The 22,409-nt window shown below is 40.9% G+C and overlaps 1 protein-coding gene across 1 annotated transcript in view; it reads right to left on the bottom strand.

Annotated features, from left to right (window-relative positions):
* Window positions 1-17,446: 17,446 nt before the first annotated feature.
* LOC104537296 (programmed cell death 6-interacting protein-like) overlaps window positions 17,447-22,409 on the bottom strand; it is a 13,899-nt gene continuing 8,936 nt past the window's right edge. Inside the window, 4 exon segments of the mRNA XM_010180123.1 lie at window positions 17,447-18,115; window positions 18,895-19,100; window positions 19,463-19,595; window positions 22,346-22,409. The exon segment at window positions 22,346-22,409 is cut by the window's right edge and continues 28 nt beyond it. Coding sequence (XP_010178425.1) covers window positions 17,947-18,115; window positions 18,895-19,100; window positions 19,463-19,595; window positions 22,346-22,409 — 572 coding nt within the window. The 3' untranslated portion in view covers window positions 17,447-17,946.

Genomic DNA, 22,409 nt, shown 5'->3' with positions numbered 1-22,409 from the left:
GAAATTGTTAGTTTTCTGGGTAAGAGAAGGTTAAAAAAGCTTCATGTGGAGCAGGAAGACTTTACGGCATTTACAAAATTAACACAGAGGAGAAATCTACGGTTCAGGATATTTCCAGGACAGACTGCAGCAGAACTTCAGGGAAAAAGAAAAAGGGAAAAACAAAAGCATTTTAAAAATATATAGTTAAGGTACCTAAAGAGTGAAAAACCAAAACAAGTGGAAGGTGTAAAACTCTCCACATTGCAATGGTTTAAATAGAAACAATTAAAAAGAGATTTTACGCTGAGTACTATGCCAAAATAGAGCAAACATTAATTAGTGGCTATTCAAGAAGAATACTCTGAAAATGTTAATTAAAACAGCTTTCTATTAACAGAACACAATTTGTAGGAGATGACTAGGAAAAAGATTATGCCTTTGCTTGTGGGTTTATCAAAACAGCCATGGGGTCTAGTTTGGAAGCCGCAATCAGACCATACTGTTCACTCCTGATCTGCTAGAGCTTTTCGGGGGGAAAAGGTGACCCAATCCTTCCAACACTGGAGAGCCTCTTAAGATCCCTGTTACCAGTAGTAAGACACTTTTAAGCTGCACTTGCAGCCCCAGGTGATCCACAGAAAAGAGAGATCAGCATTTTCTAGTCTGAGCATTCGATCTGAGGCAGAAATGTCATTTGTTTCACAAGGGGCTGACTCCAATCCAAAATGCAACCCTACCTTTCTGCAAATTGCGTTCCTTCCTTCAGTCTTAACACGACTGCAGTGTGGTCATATTCAGATACTGAGAGACTTTATTTAAAAGTTAGTCCACTTGCAGATGAGATGTCATTTGAGAAGCCGCATTCTGCTGTGTGCAATGGGTTAAATACCTTGCAGAGCTAAGCTCAGGCACTGAGAACATGTAGTAGCTCTGATACAAGGGAAAACAGGGCAGAGGAAGAGAGCATCTGCTCTTGGGGGAAAAGCAGTCTCCCTGATGAGTGAGATAAGGCGATTAATAGCTAAAGAAGAGCAGATCAAAGGCTGAAATAAAATAAAGGTATTAATACAAGCTGCCCAGGCAGGTGCCAAAAGCAGAGGAAATTATACACAGAGCAGGGCAGGCAGGGAAGAAAGCAGCAAGGTAGCTTGGTTTTGACCTCTCTCTTTAAGGTGGGAGAAGAAAGAAACCTGACCACCAGGCTGCCACACAAAGGGGAGCAGGAAGAATCGCAAGCCGCAAAGTCCAACCTGAGCACGTTGCATGCAGGTAGCAGTGAAGGTCCTGTCTTTGCCATCTCACAGCCATCAAGGACCTTGGCTTCACAAGCAAAAGGCATTTTATGACCTTTCCTCAGGACAGAGAACTTTGGAGCCGCAGGACACTGGCGCACACACATGTGCATGGGCTTGTGCCTGAGAGCTGATCACCTCCCAAGATAGGCTTTAGGAATGAGGAGAAAGTTTGATTTCAAATCTGTCAACAGAACTTGCACCAGAGGGCTCAAAGCACAAATATCCTTTAAACAATAATGCTGACATGCAGTAGACTGTTAATAACTAATAAGTACCAGAGGTAGAAAAAACACGTCTCCTCAGTGATGCTGGGGCAAAAGGCTCAATGAATGTCATCAGATACAGAGATGCCAGTTGCAATGAAGTGCACACCTCAGCAAAGACAAAGTACAGCAGTATCTTCAAAGGAGAAAAAAAATCACATGTCAATTATAAAACTCATGTAGGTCTTGGTACTGAAGTTTAACAGTACTGTTTGAGCCAGATGCAGCTGCTCTTTGGCCTTGAGTTTTGTTCACAAGTGGCATAAAAGCTAGAGAATTGTCTTGCTAGGTAAGCATCCCTGCTAAGCAACCCTGATTAATCCATCAAATTACGACAGTGAAAGGATGAGCAATGCTGCGAACTTCACGGTTCAAGGCTTCACAGTTGAAAGAAATCATCTCTTGTCAGCTTTCCACAGGCTCAGTCAGCTCTACAGACACCGTATCACATAGGTTGAAATCCTCTTTCAGTTAACAAATGCCCTTGTAGGCTGGGTCTACAGGAGCACCTGGGAAAATTTATGAATGATGCCCTCGTGCACATCATTGACTTTGAGGGATGTGACAAGAACATGAGAAAAATACTCTCCATTGGAGAAATGAGGTGAGGCTGAAAGGTCTTAAATGTGGTCTAAGTCAGAAGTGTATGACATGGGAATCAAAACGTCTGCTCAAGAAGATCAGCGAACAGAGCAATGCGGCACGTGGGATATGCTTGCAGAGAAACCACTGAGCATCACCACAGTCCTCCCTGGCTGCTGGATTTCCTCACCTCCAACAGTACAGCCCCACACTGCAAAACTGACACATGAGTTGGTGACCTGGGGCTGGGACTGGATACTCAATGCTGGATACACAGAGCAGATTTGAAGCAGCAAGCCAACAGGGAAAGGTATGAACAGAGACTATCTAGCTGGACAATACAAATTAGTGTTTTGAGCACATTGATTCAGTCAGAAAAATAGTTTCTGTTGGTTCTCACCTTCCCCGTAGCCTACACACAGTTGTTTTAATTAAGATATTAGGTACAGCTCATGATAATGGTGTCAGGATGTTTGATTGAGCATTACTGTTTATAGCATGGGAAGACCACTAACAGGAAAATTGGAGGTTCCTTTTCAAAAACACCATGACTAACAAATTGTGGAAACCCCTTACTCTACAAAAACACAAAGATTTTTTCAGAGGTAACAACATGACCACATTGCGACAGTATGGATGTTCCCCCATTTTGCCTGGACTACAGACACCGAAACAGGTCTCAGTGTAACAGCATTTATCTGGGTATCTTTTAGTCCACCAAAGCAAAAAATCTCAGATTTGTCAGTTCCACTGAAGTTCAATACTGAACAGCCAACAAGCTTTGGAGAAAAACAAAACTTTTTTTAAATTATTTTTCTGGCAAAGAAACAGGGCAAGTTTTTAAGTAACATCTTGGAAGTAAAGTCAGAAAAGAAAAGCAAAATGTGAGTAAAGGCAAACTTGACCTGTACTTGAAATCTAATTTTCTGCCAAGGAATTATTTAAGGTTTCTCCAATACATCTTTTAGCAAAGATACTTCTTATGCAAGGGATATGAGAGGCATCAAGATACAGCAAGGTATTCCAGTTAGCTGTACCTTTCAGGCATCCCTGTTGCTTTCAGGCAACAGGTAAGCATTGGCAAGCCTGAAGAGAGCTGTCTACCAAAGAGGACCCTGCTTATAGGCTCTCTCCCACACTGGTGATACCTGCAGTTTATCAAGGTGTCACATCGAAGCTTCCAAGCAGGTCCTGGGTCCCCAGTTTTCCTCCTTTCTTGCTAGTTAGTTTGCAGAGGCTGACTGCATTTACAGCTTTGATGAGCTCTGTGCATTTGTGAGACCACAAATTAAATACTGCTTCAGCCTGTGCAGGGAAATAAGAAGTCAATTTGGCACTTAGGTGTTTTAGACCCACTCTAGCTAGAGGATCACCTTGCCACCTCTCAGACACCTTCTTTCCCAGATGATGTGTTGCATTAGAAATGCACTCCTGGATCTTTACTAACTTCTAACGTGCATATAAGGAGAGAAATCTGCTCTGAGAGCTCTCTCGGATTGAACCTGCTTAGGCCTCCCTGCAGTGATCCTTCCACAAAGATCATGAGACAAAGTGGTACCAGTCCTACACCAGCCCACATGTGCCCCCCATACAGAGCAAAGAAGGAGCATAGAGAAGGAGGTGTAACAAGAGGTCTATGAAAAATGGGACAGCAAGGAACAGAACAAGTATGTAAGCTCATTGGAGGTTGATTTTCTTATCACACGTGAACCTCTCATGTTTTGTCAGTAGAGCCTGTACCTGCATCCATCCACAAATCATCTGCAGTGTCACTCAGTAACTTCATCACCTGAGCTTGGGTTAGAAGAGCCTTCATATCAAGGAAAAAAAAAAAGATAAATGAATTTTTAGCACAGCACACCAATGCACTTACATATCTTGCCTCAAGCCAAGATGTCAAGCAAGACTGTGGTAGACAACCTTTTAGATTACACTATTTTGAAATTTGGTTTCCTGAAAAGGATCCATGGTGCTCTGGAAGGGGCAGGATTTACAAGCAACTTTATTGGGAAGTTGCTAAAAATTAAAAAATCTCACACAACTGCCAACTACCCACAGATCAAAAGGGTGAGCAGCCAACTCAGCTGGCTACACTGAGGATTTTACTGAGTTTTGCATGACTTTGGCCGATGGGAAGTAGGGTTGTACTTCTGTTTGGAGGGAGGTGGAGAGATTGTTATGTTTCTGTGTTTCATGTGGAAAAGCCTGAAGCATATCCAGTGACATCGCATTTCGCTTACCTTTAAACTCTGAATCTACCTCGGGGGACCATGGAGTTCGTGCAGAGAAATAAAAACAGCAAAAGAAAGAAGCTTCTGAACCCACATAAAAATGTTTGAAAAATATGACAGGGAGGTAGAGAGCACAGGAGCTCACAGTGCAGGAGTCTTTCAGAGAGAGGTGAATCTGGCAAATTAACGTTACTGGGATGATAAAATTTGTATCACACTGGGAAGGAAAGGGAGATAGCCCAGTAGCAAAAACAGAGATGGTAAAAGATATTAAGAGCTCTTCACCACAGCACTTTACCTTCTTATAATGTTTCCCCCAAATCTCTTTGTGCTGGGTGTCTTTTGATCTGTGTGTCCTCCCTCATGTCAGCTCACAGTGGGCTGCAAGATGATGTCTAACACAGAGCAAACCAACCAGCTCCCATGCAGACTGGAAGGAGACGGAGATTCAGACTCCAGGGACCAACACAGCAAGCGTAAAAGGCACCTTGGCCTTTATCTATTGGCGTCCTGATGCTCTTCGTAGCACAGAAACTTTAAGCCAAAAAGCATTTTTATCTGCATTTCAGGAATACCTGTGCTATTGATCTGCCCAGCTTGAGAAGTGCCAAGTAGACGGAGCAAGTATTCATGCCAGCTACTGAAGGGTGCATTTGCCAAAGCAATAAGGCAGAATCTAAAACTGATGATGCTTCAGAGGAGAGAGAACAGCAACAACCCACCAACACTACCAGGCCACCTGGAAAGAGGAAGATGTGCTCTGAACCCACCAGCACTCAGCCATCACAGGGTACTTACACAAAGTTTACACCCAGTGACGGCATCAGGCTCAGAAACCTCTTCTTTTTTTGTATTTTTTTTCCTTTTTTCTTCCTTTCTTCCTTTTTTTCTTTGTCTTTCCCCTTTTTCCCTTCCTTTTTCCTTTTTTTCTTTCAAATCCGGGACAGTAACAAGCACGTGAAAGTAATTTCCAAGTATGCTGCACAGCCTACCTTACCTTCACCTGCCTGACCTTTGCCAGCCCCATCAGACTGCACAGGCAGGGGTAAGCTCACCATCTCCACTCTCCATCAGCAACCCATTCCCTGGACCTCTGTGCACAAGGAGGGTCTCCTGGGAGACACCTTGCTTGTGAGCTACAACCATACAACCACTTCCATCTTGAACCTGAATTCTTAAAGACTTTAGAAAATATGCAAGTAACTGAAAAAAAAAAAATCCCATTTTCTCCCTGTGCAAGGGAGCTGCTGTACTGGTGATCCCACGGGTAACTCAGCAGCAGACTCTGCACTGCCTGAACCGGCTCTGCTGAGGAGCAAGTTTCAGCTGCTTTTCTGCGTATTAACTCTGTTTTCAGCTTTCCACAAAACATTGCCCTAAATTCTAGTGAAGCTGCTCTTTGTGAAGTTTCTTCTTCAGGTTTTTGCTCAACCCCTACTTTTCCAAACTGGGAAGGGAAGAAACACTGCAGTATCTGGCTGCGATGTTCACCAGGCACCCCCTGCAGCCCAAACTCTACCAGCAATCCTGCGAGCCTTGGCCCTTTGTTTAGGCCTTTTACAACAGCGCCGTAGAGGAAAGAAAGACCTTGTCCAAAATGAACTTTTTTTTTTAGGAATGAGCCGACTGCTACCATCAAGAAATACTGAACATTTTTGATAGTCAATAACAAAGATGTTTGAAATCCCCTTGCGGCTTCAAGTGTTTTAGCATCTTGAAGGTTAGCTCAGTGTATTCCTCCAAAGATTTGCTGGTGCAGAATTAGCCAAGACATACATCATCTGTTTTACAGGCAGCATCATTTCTGATATCTTCAGAGATAACCGCGCAGATCAGGAGGATTATTGCGGCATTAACTGCTCTGATTACATTCCCTACAGTTTAATAACAAGAGCAGTGAGACTGTAGGTGTATCAGCAGAGTTTTGGATTTGTGAACTAAGAAAGTTGGGGGTTATTAGCAGAATGGAAGAAAAGAAAAGGTCACACACTCAAATGTGCCTCTCAGGATGCAGCTGTCATAGTCTGTGGGGCAAGAAAAGTGATTTCTCAGTATAGCATCTTGAGTTTTCTGATAAGACGCAATAGGGACTTTGTTAGGAAAGCTGTAGATCCATCTTGTCACATCCAGAGTGCTTTGGCTCTGAATTTAACCCATAAAAAAATAAGGCAACCACATTTTGTAACATCTGCTTTTTAAAGACATTAGCTACACTGTGTGCACAGTTTATGTTCCTATTTATCTGCCTGTATCTACAGTGATAACTGCACTAGCTCCTGGATTTTTTTAATCAATAAGAAGGAACTTACTTCCATTGGAAATAAAAAAGCTAGAAAATGGGGTCTCAGCAAAATGGCGGCTGTTAACTGCACTGTTGTTCCTTTCGTCTGATGTTTTCCCCAAGGAAGTATCCTGCCCTCTCCACGGAAAGTTTTTGGTTGGTACCTCATGGAGGAAAGCAGAAGAACCTTACAGCTAAAATTACAAGCTACCAATGAGATCAAACATATTTTTCCCAGGCACGTTGACCGAGGATAATACAGAAGAAGTTTACAATTCTATTGTTCCAGCTCCCCGTGCTAGTTAAAGAGCAGAAGACAATCTGTAGTTGCTTATTTTGTATCTAAGCAACTGTCAGACTCTATATCTACTAATAAGGAAGGGTATAATTATATGCTGCTACTTTAATTAGCAGCAGATGCCTATGTTTATGAAATAAAATGCAAGATTTTTCTGAAGTGCAGGATCTTGCTTGTATGCAAATTGCAAGAGCCCTTTCATAGGCTTCCCAAGGCTTTGTGTGACTGTGGCAGCTTGCTCGGGACAGGGCAGGGGGCATGCACAGCCCTGGGCTCTGAGCCCAGCTGTCCTGAACCCCCATTTGAGAGAGCTGCAGGGTAAGGATCAATCAGTGTCTAATGTGCATTTTTGACACTCCCAGTGCTGGCACGAAGCAGGTGCTTGTCCTCGATTCAAAGATGAAGAAGTGTCAGCACACAGCCTCCTGCTTCGGGCTACCTATTTTGGCGTCCCGGGGGCTGCTTTCAGCGGGACTCGGTCACAGAGCAACCAGCACAGGAGAAGAATGCTTAACATGAATTTTTGCTCTCATCGAGGTGCTCCAGCAGCACGTAGTGATGCAATGCAGCATTTTTCTTCAGAAGGAATAACAACAGGGACTGTTGCTGAGGGTCCTTCATTGCGTGTAAGAGGAAAAAGAGTACCAGCAAAACAAAATAAAATCCACAGTCTTTCAGAAACCCATGAAGGCACGGGCAGACAGGGAATATAGATAAGAATAACCTTGTCCAGGATAGAAAATACTTGTTAGATGAGTCTCTAATTTCCATTATTCAGTATTTTTAGCCTTGTTTCCATGGAAACAGCACTTGTGGGATGATGCTGTCCTGCAAGGGAGTGAGTGGATGCACACATGTGTATGTGCATCTGTGTATTCTTCTCCTGGCCTCCAGCAACTTTGAACAGATTTTCCAGGAAAGTTGAGGATCTGAGGACAACCAGACACAAAGTTTTGTGGAAGCATCCAGGTAATGGAAAAGTGATCTTGTAAGTTCTCTGGCCAAAGAAGTCTCATTAAAGAATCAACATGAGAGGAGAAGGAGGGCATCTCTGTAACAGCTGCATCTCCAGAAAGCACTTCTACAGGACAGCTCATACTCACCTGGACATCAAAAGCCATGACACATCTCCTGCCACAAGGCACAGATACATGGGAAATCTGCTCTTGGCTTTGAAAGTCAAGGCTCCTGCTCAGGAACTATCAAAATATCCTGTCTGAAGGTTTGGGATGCCAACAGAATAACCACCATCTTTCTTACCTGTTCGTCCATATTTTGGGGTGCCCTGCCCTGCCACTCACACTCTTCAGAAAAAGAAAATGAAGTAGTCAACCAAGTTTGGCCCACCTCTTCATTCCTTCAAAACCACGCTGCCTCTCACAGCCATTCACACAAGGAAAGGGCCAGGCTGGATTATCAAGCTAAATTAGAGAGAACCCCTAATTTATAATCCCTAATCATCTGTCACTACATTCCTCATTTCAGGAAGAGATGAAATCATTTACCATGCTTTTATATTCATAGTTTCTATGCCCCTCTGTTGCTGTTGCTAATCCAATTACAAGAACTGAGTTACACAAGACTGCACCCTAGTAGGCAAGCGTATAACCCATACCTTTGTCTCCTTTTACCACACTTTCTAATCTCTAATCTGCTCTCTGCAAGAGCTGGCAGCCATTTCTCCACTCGCTGCAATAGAGGCTGTCAGCAGAGACACACACCAGATGCTTTCCCACAGAGCCCGATTTTGGTCTCGCCCATACTCCATGGCTCTCAATCGAAATTCAAGGTCATTCTGATGGCAAATTTCTGTTTGTGTTTGGTCTTCCACACACACAGGGTTAAAGCTCAGTATGCAGAGCAACGCTTCCACAACAGGTATTGCCGAGAGCACATATGGAGGCAGAAGGATATGGTTGAACGAGGCACCTGCTAGCTGGAGCATTTGCATTTACTCAAAAGCTTTAGGGGTTACTTTATCACATATGGTATTTGTGACAAAGCCCCATCAGCCTCATCTTGACTACGCTTTAAGAAATCATCCATGCTAAAGGTTAGCTGCACAGAACCACCATGACCTCTATTAATCAGCGCTCTAGAAGAGGAAAACTCCAATTACAGCTATGGTCATTTTCAAAGTGACCCATACGACCGTCGAGCAGTACTTCAGGATTATCCTTTTCGCAACAGGGGCTTTGTGCCTCTTGCTACACACAGAGACAGTTTTGATAGCATGTGTGTAGGTAATGTTCAGTAGCAGGTAAAAACCTATTGAGCGCGCTCCAAACGCCAATGTATTTTCTGTGCTGTGACGCACCGATATTACTGAAGCTGTGCAGGAAGCAGATCTCTTCGCACCACCCCAAAAGTCAGTGAGCACAGCTCGAGGGAATAGTACAACAAGGCACAAGAAACCTCTGCTTGTATTACCCTGAGTTTCCAGCTCACTTCCTCACGCTCCTCTCCACGTTGGATGAGAGGCCACACGAAACACAGCCACCACAAAGCCATAGGAGGTACAAAAATTAGCCAAGGTAAATTCATTCGGGGCACGTGCTCTTCCTTTGCCATAACCGGCCTGCTACAGCAGATGGACTATTCAAGTTCCTTCTATCAGCTCTTCATCATGGCAGGAACCAGTAAATCTCCACTACGTGGGCACCTTTGGGTGCTTTTGCTACCCAACAGCATAAGCAGCTTTCCAAAGTAATGCCCTTGTCCAGAGGGGAGGAAGGGAAAGACTCCTGTGTCTGCTATTACTTCCTCTTCAGAAATTAGGAGAAATATTTTATACTAACAAGGTTATTAACTTGTGATGTACATCATTGCTATCGGTATTTCACACAACTTACTGCTCTTCTGCTGCCTCAAGTAAAAATAAAGGGCATGAGGTGTTATGGCAAATTGGGGCAGAGATGGAGGGGCTTCATTGTTAAGCCCCACTGACAACTCTGTGGTGAAATACCAAATACCATAGCCAAAGGTGGGGGAAAAAAATCTCTAAATCCAGGAAACTGTCTTCTAGAGGCTTAGAGGCTGCATTTTTATTTCTCCAATATCTTCACAACAGCCTCCTTTCATAGCACAGCAAAACTTTTTCTTCCATCGGCTTCTATCATTTCATCTTGACCCTTCACAATGCTGTTCAAAATTTTCCACACAAAGCTGATGATGCCGTTGAGATGCAGGGATTTAACAGCAGTGCAGTCCGTGTTGGATGATTTGGGTTTATGTTATGTCTTTCCATATAATGCCACCTAGTGTGCATTATATGGAAGCTGTCAAAACAGCCTTGCTTAGTTATTTCTTCCTTACATTTAGGGGTTGGAAGTGCACTGCAAAGTTTTGTTTACTTCAAAGTAACGAAAGAAAGTGTTTCAACGTGACCATATGACAATACTGGAAAACAGCAGCAGGCCAGGCAGGGGTTTTCCGCTGGATCTACGTCTATTTCTGTGCTAGATCACATATTCCTTTCCTGCTTATTAATACTTGCTGGGAAGTACTAACTAATGAAAAATTTACTAATAGAATGTGAAATGCTTCTTCACTAATTACATATAACTAGTGGCAGCAAGAGGCTGAAGAGAGATGAAAGTCAGCTTATGTACTTTAATAAGAAACTTAATTTGCTTCGAGATACTCTTATCTACCATCAGTTCTTGGGCTCTCCTTTCCTTGATAGGTTGTGGGGTTCACATCATCCCTTTTTGTCTCCAATACCGGAGACTGGCATGTAAGCACCTGCCTTGATTCCTCTGCTCAGAGTGGCCCCTCCATGGATTATCCTACTCATTCCTAAGACCCAGCTCCTCATTACCACCAGCCTTTGCCAAAGTTGTCAAATCCACCTGATCTGCTACACCTTCCCTTTTAAAGGCCTGTTCTGCCCATCACCATTTCCTAGCTTTCACCCATCTCTCCAGACCCACTAGAAAATCACCATCTTGATTAAATCCTTTCCTTACCGTTATGTCTCTCCTCTAACCTGAAGAGGAAAGGAAAAAAGTGGTTTCCTTAACCTTTAAATTTCTTTTCTGAACTCTTCCTCCCTGCCTGTGCACCTAAAGCTCCATCTGTTTTTTCCTTCCTTTCACTACCATTGCTCTTCCTTCTGTTTCAGTTAATTGTTAAGCCATTTCAACTTGAATTCTGTTTTCCTTGCACCACTCAAAATGTTACAATTTATGACTTCAAGTTGTCAAAATCCTAGATTCATTTGACAAGCCTCATTTCCTCAGCTATCAGCTGTCCCTCAACTCTCCTTCTACTTTATTCTGGCTCTTTCTCCTCTCTGACCACTTTGGCACCTTCCTTCTCTGAGTGTTTTTCAGCAACATCTGCTGGTGGTGGTGTAGCTGCCTCACAGTGACAGAGCCGTTACTGCTGATGTGCCTTTCTCCTGCCATCAACACTTGCTACTTTTTTCTACTCTTACTCCCCGAATGGGTCATGATAGCATCCGCCACCCACTTTTCTCCAGAGTCACTTCATTGCAGCAGTGGTTTAAGACTAATCAGGTAATTTTGCATTGCACTGGGTAAGGAGCCATCTTATATCAGAGGGGCCATCTTGTGAGGTGGGGTTGAGTTTAAACCACCCAGGTATCCAGACTAAAAGTAGAAAATACTCCAAAACTACATAACCTTTGCAGAGCAATAAAGCAGTTTAGGACGACTACAAACTCTTACCTTTGCAGCACAGCGCTCCGAGTCCAGTTTGCAGCTGGTTGGGATGGTGGATGTGGGCAGCTGACACAGTTGTCCCTGAGCTTTGCTGGGTCTACAGGTCAGGCTCCAGGTCATCAACCAAGGTGTGTTGGTTGCACTTAAAACTGGCAATGCTTAATTAAAAGTGATTTGCCTGTCCTTCCACCAGCACAAACTCCAAATCTCTTTTGAGCTGCACCACAAAAGATCTGTCAGCACTGTAGAGCATTTCTCAGTTATGCGATTTCAGCCTGCCCTCTGCTGCAGGCTCAGCACACAGCACCGTGTCGGTCCACATCTCATTGACATTTATTTTCTGAGAAAACTAACAGCACGGGCTGGCCCTAACTGTCATGAATGTAAGACTCAGAAAAGTTTAGTTTAAACATGCAAAAATTAAAAGGTTCAACAAAGTGTGACAGTGAGGGGACTAAAAAATCCTGAGTAGGAAATAAAAAGCAGAAAAACAAGAGTTTTAACAATCTGTAAAGTGCTGTCATTAACTCTCCAGCTGTAAGGCAGCTTACTCTGACGCCACAGATTTCCCCCACAGCACACTACAAGCACGCTTGCTGTCCCGCACTGGAAAACAGGCCAGCTAAGAGCAAACCTGTTAAACGCAATAACCTTTAAATGTTGCACCAGACAAAATATAGGGTGGTCTTCTATTTCAGGCAACCACATCCTTCCAGGGATTTTAGCCCTGCAGAGGAACCCACTGCCAAGGTTGAAGCTGAAGGGCGCTCCCACTGCTAGCAGCGTGCCTGAGGTGAGGTGGGTTGAGAGAAGCTGGAGCAAGGCCGCAGCACAGGAAGCCATTTGCCTCCTATTTCTTACAACAGGACCAAGTTCTTTCTGCTCTGATCACACAGCAGTGCTTCTCCCCAGCGATTTTGAAGGCCGATTTCCAGAGTGAGCCCAGTCTGGACCGTGTCATAGGAGAAAGGTTACTGGAAGCCAGAGGTCATAAGTTACTTGAGATATTCCTTCAGTTGAGGTAAATGGACAGAGGTTCCTCAAAGTTAAAGGTTCCTTGAGGTCACAGGACCAAGGCTTATCTATAACAGAAGTTACTTAAGGTCAGTGGGCAGCCGTTACCTATGGTCAAAGGTTACTTCAAGTCAAACGTTAATTGAGGTCATGTTGTGGTTTAGCAGGACAGAATTTGACAGCCAGTTTTCTGTTGAGGAATACTGCAATTTTGTAAGGACTTCAACACTATTTCACAGAAACAAAGTTGATAAAAGCTTTGTTATAGGTTTCAGCTAATATTGATATGCAGGTTGCCACATTGTTTAAGGTCTTGAGATAAACAGATGCAGAGGCTGAGGGGAGCAGAAACCTAGGGGAGTTGACCCCAAGGTGACCACAGATTGACCAATTAATACTATTGATACCATAAATGTCACATTCACTATAAATTGGGGAGTTTGCTTGGGAAGGCCTTCCTTCTTGCCTTTGCCTTTTTTTCTGACTACCACAGGTCAGAGGACAGAAGTTACTCTAGGATAAATGTCACTTCAGGACACAGGGCAAAGGTTACTCCAGGTGAAAGGTTCCTCTAAGTCAAACATTATCTGAGGTCAAATCTGGTTTTGGTGTAGGTCTCACCATCGCTCACACTTGAAGCCAGAACCATGTCTCCCATGTGTTTTTGACACCCAGATGCTCTCAGCTGTCTATGGGTACTCATGCCCACAAAAGCAGGGGCTGAGGCCAGCTGGTGTGGAGGGCCCCCTCGTTCACCACCTCAGCCTCCAATGAGGGGGACTGACCTCAAGCTGCCTGCTGGGAACAGCTCGACAAACGTGTAAATGAAGTCAGGCATTGCCATGCAGACACTGAATGGATGCAAGGCAAAAGAGGAAGGAACTGGTAACAGTAATTTGTGATGAAGGCTTGTTGCTGATCGCGTAATGGTAGTCATCTCTCCTCTTTCATCCCTGATAGATGGGAGTTTGTTGGGTTTTTTTTACAATCCAGTTAGTAAAATTAGTGACCAGTTTCTCCAAAGGATTTAGAAACTTCACTCCATTATATTAAAAAAAAACCAAAACACAAAAACAAAAACCCAAAAAGATCAACAAACCAAAAACAACAAGCAAGATACAATTGAGATCCAGTTGCTACCATCAGGTACTATTACACTCAATTAGGGGAATTTGATGCAAGACTAAAGTCATCATTTGGAATTAACAGTAACTGTATGCCTTCCAGTAAAAGTTACTATAGTTGCAAATTAGAGTCCAAACCACAAAAATCTCAACCCGAGTACAAAGCTTTAAGCTACTTGTCAGAACATAAAAGCTTAAGGGAAAATACTTAGAACACTTGAAGAAAACAAAAAAAAAGTCTTTTTTTTTTTCATCTAGCAGTATTTAACTATCATGACAAACAGGATGTCAACTTATTTTAAAATAATTAAAACTGACCATTTAAAAAGTAACTTTTCAAAGCCATAATAAATCTAAAAACCTAGTAGGGATCTAATGCTAGTGAAAAGTGGCAGCAATAAAAAAAATAAAGCCCCAAATCCTTCCCATAAACAATACAAAAAACAATTTTGAGTGCTGTTCTGCTGTAATAGCTCATCTTTTCAAGAGCTACGACTTTCAAAATAGTTTCTTTTAAACTAAACAGTGATGTCTTGAAAATACAGGTAGCTTCATCCAACAGCTTACAACTTAAAAACACACTCAGCTAAGTCTATTTTGATGTTCTGTCAGGATAAACAAGTGCCAGAAAACAGGTTCTGAGAAACAAGTCACTTCAGAACCAAACACATTTTAGTAACAAACAAATGCATCTCTCAGCTAATGCAAAGAAAAAAGTCTCTCTCCAAAAACTTTTCCTGCTATTTTCAGGTACCTGGCAACAGGTAACATCATAACAACAAGGTCCAAATACTACCTTAAGGTACTTTGAAATAGGAAAGGACTAAGTTCAGGTTAATTCAGACTAGGTCCCACAGATCAGCCCTAAAAGCACTCAAAGTTATCCTACATCCAATTCAGGATGATACTAGAAAAACCACCCTTAACTGGCCACCTCAAGTTAGTGGTCAGGAAAGGCATTTTTTCATAAGGGCTGAAACCATATTAGAAAGAAAAAAGAGGAAAGACCTACTAGTCCTTTAAAGTCTGGTATTCCACTGATGATCAGTAATTAGTTTGCTTTATAAGACTTGCTTTTCTCATTAATTGCATTGAAAGCTTTAATGGAAGACAAAATAAATGGTTGACTTCAAAGTCTCCAAAAAGGACACCATTGAAAACTTTTGTCTCCATATGGCAACTGTAATAAGCATAGTATTATACTTGTTTGGTTTGAGGGGTTTTCTTGTTTGTTTTGGTTTGGGTTTTTTTTGTTTGCTTGGGGTTTATTAACTAAAAATTTTAAAAAATAAGCTTATTGGAGTGCCCATGGAGGCCATTTATCTGCTGGGACAAGTTACATTAACTTTTTGCTTTTAGAAGCCTTCAATCATTTTGCCGGGCATACCCATGCGGCTGCAGGTCACATGAAACCCAGCCTAACATGAGTTCAGAAAACAAACTTTGAGTCCAAGTTGCTGAAGGCAGAAGGACCTTACTATTTCCTCCTCATGTAGTCAAAAAGAACGACACTCCATCAGCTTTAGAAATAAACACATCTACCAGGACTTAAACACGGCTGTTATTACAGAGCAGCAGCTGTACCGTAAAGCACCTGCATATACACAGGTTACTGTTTCACACAGTAGCCAATACGCCGAGTGCCTTCACCAAGGCACAAACTTAGTTGGGGGCCCATCATTTATTTCCACCTTTCCCAAAATAAAACTTGTGTGAAGCCAAAGGACTCAAGAGAAAAGCCATGAAATCAGGTTTTCTAACTGAGTTTTTTTAATAAACTATAGAAGAACAAGATAACATCTCAACCAAAGTCATGACAACTGCATGCTTAAAAGCAGATACATACATGTCTCTGGATTTTTCTGTTCTCTTTAGGAAAAAAAAAGGAGAAAAACAGTCATGTGAAAGCTGAACGTAATGCATCGACTTCTATACATACTCAAATAATAGCAGACTAAAGCAAGCAGTAACACAACTGGAAAAAAAATGTTTCAACAGCTATTCCAGATTTATGAAATTTTAAAAAGGAAATTTCAGTTCTAGAAATCTTTATGCAGAACAGGTTACATTTTTATACAGCATTAAAAGACGTTTTAGAAACTGAGGCACTAGAAACAAACTTACTTACACAATAGCTCAAATGCATCTAATGTGCAAACAGAAAAATCTACAGGCCATAGCATACTAGAAACTTAGAACTTAAAAGGTTGCATTAGACTTGCACTTGCTCACATTGACACAGTGAAATTAGTGGAAAACTACTGTTATTCCAGTTAGAGTAAAATCAGGTTCTGATTGTTGGTTCCAAAGAGTTATCTTCCTAGCTTCTTCTCACTGTCCTTGCTTGCCTCTTACACATTATCATCAAGGGAAATCAGAGAGGTTCCTGTGCCACCCCATTCAGCATTGTTTATAAAGAAATAATAAGAAGAAACCTGTCCTGTGCACAGTTGTATCTATGGTGCTGTATTCCCTTGCTTGATCCTGTTCCCCCACATCACTGAGCTTCTACAAGGTTAATAAATTTGTTTAGAATTAGATACTCATGTTCTATGAGGGATACTTATTTTTCCTTTTTTCATCTACATTTTCTATGGAGGTCAGGAAGTATTAAAGACAAGTAGTCTTCACAAAGTAATCGGAGTGATCACATAGCAAGAAGAACTTGAGACAGAAAGAAAGGAGCTCATATGAATATGTGTGCTGCTTTCTTCATGAGGAAGAGTATTCAAGATCCAGTGAGGTTTCCACCCAGATGCTACAATAACTGGCACCTTCTAGACCCCTACATTAAAATATACCTCGATATTTTAATCAGGCACTTAAACAGAAAAATAAAGCAGTAACATTTAACATAGGTATTGTGATAGCTATTCTGTAAGGCCAGAACATCTTGTATGAAGTACCCAGGAAATTAACTGTCCCACAAAACCACGTAACTCAACGTTAAGGGCTAAAGGAATGGAGAGATCCTCACTAGACAAGCATATTTGAAAAAAGGAAAAAAGACTGAAAGATGGTTAGCAAATATTTGGTAGAAGCCATTAACCACAAACATATTCTTCACTATCTAATGCAAAATGTAGTGCAAGGTTATTAATCCCTGGAGAAGATGGATCCAGAAGTAAACATTCAATATGCTTTAATCTACAAGTTAGTATTTTTTCCCCACAAAGAAAAAAACCTCTCCATTGATAACGAGCTCCCTGAGGGAATACATTAATTTTTTCAAGGGAAAAAAAGCAGTCATTTAAAAACATGATCTGAAAAGTTCCATCAATCAATAGTTGCTCTATTTGAGCCATAACACATTTCTGATCAACATTTCTTTGGAAAACCTGGGTTAGAGACCAACCAGTCACTGGTCCTGTACAAGGGACCCTGATCTCCCTTCTTTTAAGTAGTATTCTGGAGATGAGAGTAACCATTCTTTTAAAACAGTAATGAACATATTTTAGTCCAATACACTTGAAAGTTATAAGAAAATTCTACCTGCAAGACTTCATCTACCAACATTTAAATGGTTAATTACAGATTCTGTCATATAAATACAGAATCAAGGAAAAGAGGAGGAAATCCAATTGTAAGGCTAAACACTTGAGAAGTTCTCTTTATATTATGCAAGCCAAAGGACAAATGAAAGAATCTACAGACACACAAAACACATTTTTACCGTAATGAGGATGCCAAGTGTTTAAATCATTCTTAAGTAATTTATTTTTTTTACTAATGATTTACAAGGCCTTGATTATTAGACAAAATAGCATATTTTAACTAAACTCAAAAAAATACAAACCAATAGAGTATAGAAGGAAATGCTATATGGTTCCATAGAATATATCACACCCAGTGCACGCACTGCTTTATTTTTCTCATCTGAACCCATTGGTTACTTACAAGATTTTTGCTAAGAAATATTTTGGTCTAGCCAACATGTAGTGTACAGCTTCAGACCACTGAATTAAGCTCTAATTCTGGCATTAGTCTACAGTCTAAACCACTGCAGCAGATCTTTCAAAGTGTTTAGTGTAATCAAAAACTGATCTAGACATTTTTGAGCAGTTAACAATGAGCAGGAGTTATAGACTGTGCACAGTTCCGTATGGTACATTTAACTGAAGCCAAAAGTTTTAGTAAGCTTATTGCCAATTTCTCCCAAATTTTAACAAGCAGAACTTCTTTGCAGATACATTATTGCTGAGGGTAATAAGGCTGCTGAGGAAAAGGGTATCCAGGTTGTTGAGGTGGCGGATATGGTGCTTGTCCAGGGTTTTGATACACAGGCGAGGGTGCATATGGCAGATTATACTGACCATACAAGTACGGATTATAGCCCATTGGCATCGGCATCTGGCAATATCTATGTGAGGAGAAAAAAAAGTACAGTTCAGTTGTAAAACACTGATGATGGCTATTTGCAAATAACTCATTAATCGATACAAAAAGACATGACATCACCACAACTGCTTTTCTTACGTTTTCCTTTTTGTGCAGCAGGAAGTGTGGTAACTTTCAAGGATCAAACATGAAAAAAATTATAATGCATGGAACAGAAATGCAGACAGAAGGCAGAGTAAAGGCAACTTGCTGGAACTAGAACTGATTTAAATTGATTCTTTTATGTTTAATATCATTGTACATATTTTAACATTTGCTGAGCCTGCTACTGAAGGAGAGAGCAGCTGTCTTCAACTCCTTGGGATGACTCCAGATAGACAGAAAAAAAAGTATCAGAAGAAAGCACACTATTCAACTGGAATTTTTACTGTATTCTTCATCATCTTTAGCAAGTACCAAGATTTTAAAAATGAGATATGCCAACACTTTTGAGATAAACACCACCAACCGATTATGCAAGGGCTGGCAATTGTCCACAAACCACAGTTAAGGAGCTGCAGTCCTGTCTCCCTTCTCCTTTAAAAAAGCCAAACTACAAAAACCTAAAATGAACCCTCCCACAAAGAGCACCAGCAAATTATTCCATCAAGAATTACAAGATTAAAACAAAAGAAATCTTGCCTCAAACACTAAACACATCTTCAGTTATAACAGTAACTGATTTAAACATGTCACATGCAACAAAAATGCTTTTAGACAATGAGGTAACAAAAAAACTGCTTAAGTTCTCCCATAGCTTACCCTGGGTAACCTGGGTAAGTTGGGTAAGGAGGTCCCTGTGCCTGTGAAGGTGCAGTGCCTGCTGCAGGTGCAGTGGCTCCCGGAACAGGAGCAGGAGCAGCAGCAGGAGGTGCAGCTGTTCCAGAGGGTGCTGGCGCTGAGCAGGAACTGCTTGCTGCAGAAATCACTGGAGGTGGTGGCCGTGCTGGTGGCTGCGGTTTAGTCCCCTAATAAGAAAAAGTGAATTAAGCTGCAGCCTCTTTCTGGAAGTCTTGGAATCAAAAGTTGTGGTTATACAATTGGTTGATCTTTATTTTATTTTCATTTTAAACAGTCATTCTATATTTACTTTATACAGGTAATAATGCAAAGCACCTAAAAAGCAACAAGCTTTCCATTTCAAATCTATAAATTATGAACACTAATAGTACATAATACAGACTTCAGACTTTGCCCTCCATTTCACTTCAGCACACTTCCAGATACACCAATACATTAAGGACTGATATACAAAAATTACAGAGCAGTTTGAAGTTCCAAAATATGGACCTTCTACTTTCAACTCAATAATTCCATAGTATATATTTACCACCATGGTTCTGGGTGCTGGAGTAGGAGCTGATGATGCAGCAGGCTTACTTCCTCCAGCTGGTGTAGTCTGATACGTAGGCAGAGGAATAGAGGGAGCACTGGGTTCCCTAGCAATACTTTGCTGCAAATCTCTATTAAAAACAAACAAGCAAACACACAGCTTAGATTAGGAATTGTTTGTATTACACACTTCAGCAAGCTAAGCTAAAAAGATGTAACAGACTAAATCTAGTATTTAAAGCATGATCGCTGAGCTAGCTCAAACTAAATTTGTAGTCCAAATCACTTCCACAAAAACAATCCTCTAGCTCGTCCTCTGATTAACTGTTACAGTTATTTTCTAAAAATGTCAATAATTTCCACCTCAATACTGGGTATAGATTACTGAATTAGCCAAAAGCTTTGGGATCAAAAATCATAGAAGAGTCAGAATATTTAGCAACTTGGAAGTTTTCCTAAGAACCTATGAAAACCTCAAGGCTACAGAAAACGATAAAAGTAAATTTCAGTAATTTTTGACATGTAAAAGAGATGCTCAAATACAGAAAAGCAATGTTTTATTACTTGTGGACTGCTCTAAATTAAGTAATATTGCATGCAAATACCATATACCTAACAGAACTGTTAAGGAAAAAGAAAAAAGAGTCCACTAGATAGTTATGCTTACCCAGATATAAATGATATTGCAGACTAGAAAAAAAAAATCCTGGCAAAAATCCAAATGGCTCAGCACATGAGCCTTTAAGATGTCTGTTCTGTTACCTCTACTGTTAGAGTTACTCTTGGTGAGATACTTTGGTATCTTACTTTGGTTAAGATACAAGGAGGCTTTGGTTTCATGTACTACAAGCTGCCAATAACCAGCATACTTTTACAGTCAGCTTGTCATGAAAGTTCTAAGGAAGCAGTTCTAAGTCACATATTCAGAGGAACATAGTGCATTTCTCAATGCAAACATTCAATATTTGAAATTGGACAGATTATTCAGAGAGACTTTAGGAAGTATTTAAAATCTCAGACAATTTTGCATAAAAATAATAGGTGAGCAATACTAAACAACTAGAACTTGATACCTGGCCTTTTGAAACAAAGGCAGGGGAGCCTGACAAAGGTCTAATTAGCAACAAACCACAGGCTCCTGTTATACAGCAAGCAAAGGTGAGCTCCACAGGAGCAGAACAAAACTGGCAACTTTTGTAGAAACTTGGTAGAATAAACAAGACTGAAATAAAAACTCCAAGAAATCTGTCCCTGCAGTTACCCCTGCAGTAAAAAAGAATGATGGAGAAAGAGCTGGAAATACTGTCTTGATGTACCGTTACATGTGCATACGTATATCTCAAACTATTTGTTGTAGCTAGTGGAGTAACTATTCAACACTGTAATACACTGAAATTAACAGAAACAAAACGTAACATCTTAGAAGATGACATAAGGGATGGAAGTAACAATTTTCTTCTTAAAATTATGCTGCAAAGATCAATGGCTTCCAGAACAGCGGTACCATTCAAAGTGAAGTATATTTTGACCACAAAGTGACCAAACACATTAAATGTGAAGCTCAGAACATTTAAAACGTATTCTCCAATGGGCAATCATTATGTGGGGAAAAAAATCTCTAGTTCAAAACAAGAAACCATCTAAACCAATTTATTTTCATTAAGTGAGGGATACAGCTCACAGTCAGTATTCTTCTTATGGTTGTCAGGGAGACAAGGGGAAAGGGCAAAACACACATTTTACTCACTCAAACTGTGGGTTGGGCACACTTCCAAATCTGATCACTGACTGTCCCCAACCTTGGCGAGGTTTCATGTCAGTGAACAGTTAACACATGAAGCAGTAAAAGAGATCATGACAAGGTTCAGCTCAATGTTATACAAACACTAAACCTACAGTTTCAACACTGAACGTTCACATATCAGAGATGTGAGATATTCAGACCTAAGCCTTGTTAAAGCAGCCTACAGCTCCCAAATCGCATGAATGTAGGAAGCGGAAGAGAAGTGGAAGGGGTCACATACGGTTACTAAGAATTAATTTACAAGCACAATGCCCAACTGAAAAAGAACAATTCTACAAAGGATGAAGTTAGGAAAGGTAAAATGTGAGGGCTGAGCATCCCATTCACAACATGGTCTGTGCACAGAACAACTGCAGTTTCACCAACTGAAACTTTAGCAACAACTAGCCCTTTTTATGCTATGTGCTTTGCTAAAGAATACAGATTAAAAGGCAAGCTTTTTCAGCTACTTTTTCCTCTTCAGAGCCTAAAAATCACAGCTGAAGCATACTATACTAGCCTGATCACACGTGGAGGAAAACGACAACATCAGAAACTTTCCTTCACATGAAGGACATTATCTATTTCTCTCCCCAGCATTATAAGCAACCTACATATCTAAACAATGATAAAATATCAGACCAGATCAGACTGCAGAGCAGAAGTGGAATATCAACATTTTTTGCTCCTCAATACTGGGCACATGGAAGGCAATCACATGCTGAAGCACTTACTAATTTCTTAAACCAAAATGACAGCAGAAGCAAGATACAAAAACCCAGAAGTTCCCAACAGGAAAGAATAAAATAAAAGTATTAATAGACATGCCAAAAAAACAACAGTGAAATCATAAGATGAAACAGATTCATGCTGAACTGTACAGATACAGCAGAGCAGATTTTGAAGTAGATTTCCCATTTAATTCTCCTATCACCTTTCCTAGTTTTTCAGGGAAGGAGAAAGTAGGGTTACCATTAATGCAATGAAGGTGATAGGGAGTATAGGTGTGCTAAGACTTTCTCATTTCCATGTCTGCAAAGATTAATTTCTGATAAATACTTAATCATTTCTACAAAACTTAAAATATTGAAACCTTACTTGAGCAGTTCATCTCTTTCAGTCTTGCGAGCAAAGACAATGTCACTACATTTATTTTGGAATT

Source organism: Mesitornis unicolor, unplaced genomic scaffold, assembly GCF_000695765.1.
Source record: "Mesitornis unicolor isolate BGI_N332 unplaced genomic scaffold, ASM69576v1 scaffold28812, whole genome shotgun sequence".
NCBI lineage: Eukaryota > Metazoa > Chordata > Aves > Mesitornithiformes > Mesitornithidae > Mesitornis > Mesitornis unicolor.
Note: the sequence above shows the minus strand (reverse complement) of the source record. Positions and strands in the feature narration are given on the sequence as shown.